This window comes from Alligator sinensis, unplaced genomic scaffold (assembly GCF_000455745.1).
Source record: "Alligator sinensis unplaced genomic scaffold, ASM45574v1 scaffold1164_1, whole genome shotgun sequence".
Lineage (NCBI taxonomy): Eukaryota > Metazoa > Chordata > Crocodylia > Alligatoridae > Alligator > Alligator sinensis.
In genome coordinates, this window is record NW_005842225.1 from 1,208,956 (window position 1) to 1,214,937 (window position 5,982).

Here is a 5,982-nt window from a genome sequence, read left to right on the forward strand (position 1 = left end):
TAGGATTAATTTGGAAAAGCTTTATAGTAGAAGGATGTGTTTAAAAAAAAAAAAATATATATATTTTACATGATTGATCAGTCCTTGCAGAGTTTGTTTAGAGTTGCATATAGTTTCATAGTTGTTAGGGGCTGGAAGGGACCTATTGTTAGCTTTGGACCATATTTTAAATGGTTTAAAGTCGACTTCTTAAAAACCTAGATCTACATTAAAATCATAAAGCATTTCAGGCTCTTACTGAGATTTAAACCTTTTCTACAGAATAACTTGCCTAGTGCTGCAGATGTTACAGAGAAACAAATGGAATAATTCAGTTTTATTGTGCAAGCTAAAAGAGGAAGAAGTAGACAGCAAAAAATAAAGTGCATTTTTTAAACTTTTTATATTACAATAAACCAATAGGGTTATTAGCATACACAGATTTCCTAATTATCTTTAACTTACCACTGGTTTTTTAAAGGATTTTTTTTTTTTGTGACTGAATGAAGTACCTATTAAAAGATCTTTTGAGCTTTTCCTTCCCAAATAAAAGGGTTGTTGAATATAACGCTGTAAATGCCAGGAAACCGTTTATTTCTAGCATTAAAAATGTGTGGCTAAGATCAAGAAATCCAGGCTTCACATCTTGAAATCCTTGCCTTGCTCATCACAAAAATGGTGAAATTAGTTTTGTGTGAGATCCAGTAAAATGAATTGCTAGAATTTAGAAGCAGTACTATCGCAGTCTCTCAAACTGAGTCGTCATATCATCATGTGCCTTTAAGGCAAAATGGAAATAAGAAAATGTTTGCATTATTTTACATTATTTAAAATTATCTGCTTTTAGCCCTGTTTGATCCGCTTTTTTAAAGTATGTGCTTATTTACAGGTGACGTCTTGAGGAATCAAGTGGGCTCTTCAGCTTCATAGCTCTTTTTTTTTCTTCTTCACCCAACAGGAGTATTGCTGGATAAACGAATGGAGATGGATAAACCTGGCCTGAACGTTGGAGATTACAATCGAGTGATAGGGAAAGGCCCCAGTTCTCGTCCTCAGATTTCCAAAGAGTCTTCCATGGATCGCAGTCCTTATTTTGATAAGGTTAGTGTCTGCTTGGTTAACATTTCCAAACACTTCTTCAACTTGGACAGTGTTCTGTAGTTCTGATCTGTGTGTCTCATAGCTTTCTACATGTGATGTAGAGATTAGTATTAATCCATGAGACGTGTGTTTGTCCTTTTAACTTACCAGTAAATGATGCTAAGCATTTTATATAGCACTCTTCGTCTACTTGCTGTGCGGATAACACTAACCTGATCTTTTTTGTTTTCTGCCCGTTTCCTGCTGATGCTGGACTGTCATGTGACTCTTCCCTTCTGTTCCTGGCAATGGTTTCTCCCTTCTGCTTGTTTGCTGGCTGGTTGTTGCACATCTGTTTGTCTGTCCAATCAGGATGGCATTGTAGCAGACGAGTCCCAAAACTTGCAGTTTATGTCCAATCAAAACATGAAGCTTCCCCCTTCAAATAGTGCACTACCTAACCAAGCCCTGGGCTCTCTAGCAGGGCTGGGTATGCAAAACTTGAATTCTGTTAGACAGGTAAGGGCCTGCACATATCCTTGGCATGTTACTTGATGAGAGTATTTTATGCCTGTTGAATAACGTCTTGGCTACTGTTTTGGTTGACATGAGGTTAACTTCTAATTCAGAGGGGCGGGAGAAGCAGTGAAGGAGGGGGTATTGCCACTAACTTCCACTTCCTTTTCCAGAATGGCAATCCCAGTATGTTTGGTGTTGGTAACATAGCAGCACAGCCCAGGAGCATGCAGCAGCCTCCAGCACAACCTCTTAATTCATCTCAGCCTAACCCACGTGCTCAAGTGCCTCCTCCATTACTATCCCCTCAGGTAATTCAGTACCCAGCAAATGCTCTCACTGAATGCCAGGCTCTCGCTTTCAGTCACCTTCAGCTTTCTGGTGTGTTGCATGGGGAGAGAGATCTTCTAGATCAAGGAGGGAACGTGTTAGAGTTTGGAACAAGTTCTGTTCATCTCTTGAATGGCTTCCTTTGGGGAAGAAAAGTACCCGAGCAGTCCTTCCAGTTGGGATGATGAACTTGAAATTTGGGATTAAATAGTTTCGTGGTAAACACCTCTTCCTTTGCTGGACCTGGGGAAATGCTCTTAAAACCATTAAAGAATAAGGATGCAGGGAAGAGGATGAATTATAAGAGGACTCCTGGAATGGGAAGGTGGGGATGGAGGGTGACAGGTTGGCCTGCACACATGGAGAGCTCTAAGCACACACTTTTTCTATTAAGTGGTCTAGCAAAATTTTTTCCTGAATCTTTCCATTGCGTTACTAGCAATCTATACCCCCCACCAATGTACCTTAGTCTCCCCTAGTTGGGGAAGGTGATCCGAGTCCAGTTCTAGGATCCTTGTCTGCTCCTCTTGAAGGGGCTACAGAGTTTGTTAAACGCTGCATATGTATGCCTGTGAAGTGCAGTTAGGAGTGTAGGCTGAGAGGCACTGAGGCCACCAGGAAGTACAGTTGTCTTTCCTTGATTTATTTTTCCCTTAAAGAAATGTGCACATGGCAACATTCCTCAATTACAAGTTGCTATCTGTAGTCTCTTCGGTTTGTTTTTAATAAATGGGTATCAGTCTTTGCGTAAGTGGGTACCATGAAGAAAACAGGATGTGCAGCACAGCTGGGGAAAACATGATTTAAGGGTCCAAGAGTGTTTTTAATTTGTTTGTTTTTTGTCTTCACCTCGCAAAAGCATAATGCTGCCTAAGTATACATTTCTGAGTTTACTAGCATTACTGTTTGATTAGCTGCGTTCATTACCATTTCTCGTGGGGAAACTTATTTGGCATGTTCAGTCTTCAGAGCATTGCTGACCAAAGGTGGTTCTGTGCAATTGCCCATCTACTACTTTTTTTGTTAACCTCGATGTTCGTTTGTCAAACTCCTTAATGGTCACATGGTTCATTTGATAGGTTCCAGTATCATTACTGAAGTATGCACCAAACAACGGTGGCCTGAGTGCACTTTTTGGCGCACAACAGGCAGCCATGTTGAACCAACTATCCCAGTTAAACCAGCTCTCTCAGATCTCCCAGTTACAAGTAAGCAGAACAAACCAGTTGCTCTATTTCCAATCTTAAAACCTGTTGAGAAGCCTCATACCTGATCCCTGACCCTTCGTGAAAATATTGTGTCTCCTAGCGGTTGTTGGCTCAGCAGCAAAAAGTGCAGAATCAGAGAAGCATGCCTTCTGGTGGGCGTCAACAGCAGGAGCAGCAGGTACTGTCAGAAATGAAAGCTTCCTTCTGTTAGTTCAAGCTGTGTTGCTGATCTTAGAATATAATTATAACAAGGAATTTACAAGTTCATGTGGTGATTTCCACAGTGTTTGGACCACAGATAAGATTGCACTTTAATCGTAGTGGTGGGTTTTCTTCCGTTACTATGTGAAGGTGAACGCATTGGTGTTGTTAATTGTTCTCACGAAGGGTGGTTTCCACTCCGCCATTTAGTTCATGAATGCTCTGGGGTTTTTTCAGGGTCGATCACTTAGTATGCAGCAACAGATGATGCAGCAGTCTCGTCAGCTTGATCCAAACCTGTTGATGAAGCAGCAGACTCCACCGTCTCAGCAACAGACACTCCATCAGTCGAGCATGAAATCTTTCTTTGAGAATGTCATACCCCATGCTACTCCTGAGCTGCAGAAAGGGCCATCGCCAATAAATGCATTCAGCAGCTTCCCAATAGGTGGGTTTCTCTGGGTGACTGCACTGCAGTCATCAGGTGCCTGTGGTGTCATGGGATGCACAGCCTTCTCTTTTGTCACTGTTTGGGTTTTCCCTTATTGGAATGACACTGATGTAATCTTGTTAGCACTTCCTTAATAAGAGCAGCAGCTTGCTCTCCTTTTCTTGTTTGCTCAGTCCTCTGTTTAGTAAAATTCACCCACCAAGAAACTCAGGCCATTTCCAAAGGTGAAAAAGTCTGTATGACAGCACAGAATGGTTCATGTTCTTGTAGAGTGCTTTCTCCTTGTGTTTCTTATCCTGTGGGTTTGGAGCTGCTGATACTAAAGCCTAACTGAAGTCATGACTGGTGGATCTCAAAGGACTGTGCAAGGAACCCATGTGAAAGGTGTTTCTTTGATCATCAACTCCAGACTCGGAAGTTGTTGTAGTATAGATAATGCCAAATACAGCTTAGTTGTGGTTGCTTGTCCAACTTCTTTAATGGTGTCACGAATGTTTAGCTCTTTAAAGAATGGTTGGACCTTAACAAATGCAATGTGTCCTTTTTCTCTTCCCCTTTTTTCCTACATTTCCAGGCTTCTATCCAATTTCCACTTCAGAAATTCCAGGCTTGTATATTTTCTCCTTTCTTAGGTCCCTTTTTATTGCTCTTTTTTTCACTTCTTCCTAGAGTTGTAATTCCTCTTGCTCTCCTTCCCTATTCCTGGTTCCTTTCCCTTTACGTTCGCTTTTCTCCCACATCTCTCCCTCCCTGCCACTTGTGCTGGGCTAGTCACCTTGCGTTCTTCTTTCCTTGCTCTGTAGACAAGTTGGTTGATTTTTTTTTTTTTAAGATGCCGCTGCCGAGATCCCTGTGCTGTAGCAGTGAAGTGGTGCAGAGCCAGTGGATTAGTGCAGACCGTGCTGCTCAGCTGCATGTGGCATACCAGAACTTTGCTCGTGGCCAGTTTGTAATTGAGGCTACTGCTTAATAGCTGCTGCTGCTGCCTCGTGCCTAGATCCTGCTTTCTGGTAGCTAGTTCAAAAGAGGATCTATAACAACAATGTTCACACGTGATCATTAATAATTCCACAGGACTTTTTGCAAAAATAGGAATATTAGCCATGCCCTGCCAAGTTTCAGTTTTGACACACTTCCTGCGTAGATTGGTAGCATACAAAGCAGGATTCTTTGTCCGTGCGTATTAGCTGAGTAAAGTAATCCACAGTTTACAAGGTACATCTCTGTTCAGCAGAAACTTGGTGTCTGTTGTGCACATAAGCATGGGAGCTGGAGCCTGTTACCTTATTAAGACTGATTCTTTGGCTGTGAATGTCTTTTTACTGCTTGAAGTCCCTGGTGTTATAAGACCAAATCTGAAATGCTTTGGTGATCAGATGTGAAAAATGGCTGCGTGACTAGCTAGTCCAGACCGTGGACTGAGGATGAAATGTATCCCTTGCTGCAGAAAGACCAAATAAGGGGCTTTTTGCATGAAAGTCTGCATAAGGGATGGAATCCACATCGTTAATTAGCCGCAGTAGCTCCAGTGTGTGGCCTTTCTGATGCCCTCTGGGAAGGTTCACATGGCCTCCTCTGCACTAACTAACATCTTTAGAGCTGGTGTCAGGGATGCAGAGATCTCCGATTCAGTTGCATTTCTCACAACTCCTTGCAAGAAGCATTTAGCAAGGAACCTTGGATAGCAGTCAGGAGCTGAAATAATTGTACTATCCTTTCTTCTTTCAACCACTGACAGTCAAGTCAAACAACCAAAGAATCATGGACATTGCTTCTGTCCAACATGGAGGTAGCAAAATGTTAGCTGTGAGGTTCCCTAAAGAGTGCCACGAGTGGTGACAGCCTGTCTGGCATCACCGTCTCCTCTTGTCTTTATAAAGGAAGCTTATATATGGCAGCAGAAGCTGGCCTGGGAGAAGAGTAGTGTCAGAATACAGCAGGTCGTAGAATAGCAGTAAAACTTGGACAGTCCTTTGACTCTTTGGGTGGCGTTTTCATAAATTACTAAAGAGCCATTTGCAGGAATGAAGCACACTGTAAATCAGTAAAGATTTGGCAGCAAAATGCTGCTTCAGGCTTGAGAATTCTTTGCAATGGGATTTGCAGCTTCTGCCACTGCTTGCCACAAGCAGGATCTCCTGCAGACAGACTGAGGTGGCTACCGTCAGCTTCTGTCCACAGTTCAAAACCTTAAGGTCCTGGAGTGAATGCAGGAAT

The 5,982-nt window shown here is 42.3% G+C and overlaps 1 protein-coding gene across 14 annotated transcripts in view; it reads left to right on the forward strand.

Moving 5' to 3' along the window:
* TNRC6A (trinucleotide repeat containing 6A) overlaps positions 1 to 5,982 on the forward strand; it is a 113,398-nt gene that overhangs the window by 99,980 nt on the left and 7,436 nt on the right. For 11 of the 14 annotated variants that reach the window (XM_025208259.1, XM_025208260.1, XM_025208268.1 and 8 more), the window contains 6 exons: positions 938 to 1,080; positions 1,432 to 1,578; positions 1,749 to 1,886; positions 2,985 to 3,113; positions 3,214 to 3,291; positions 3,552 to 3,762. In XM_025208259.1, coding sequence (XP_025064044.1) covers positions 938 to 1,080; positions 1,432 to 1,578; positions 1,749 to 1,886; positions 2,985 to 3,113; positions 3,214 to 3,291; positions 3,552 to 3,762 — 846 coding nt within the window. The remainder of the gene's footprint in view (positions 1 to 937; positions 1,081 to 1,431; positions 1,579 to 1,748; positions 1,887 to 2,984; positions 3,114 to 3,213; positions 3,292 to 3,551; positions 3,763 to 5,982) is intronic. The other 3 variants (XM_025208266.1, XM_025208267.1, XM_025208274.1) reach the window with 1 other exon arrangement.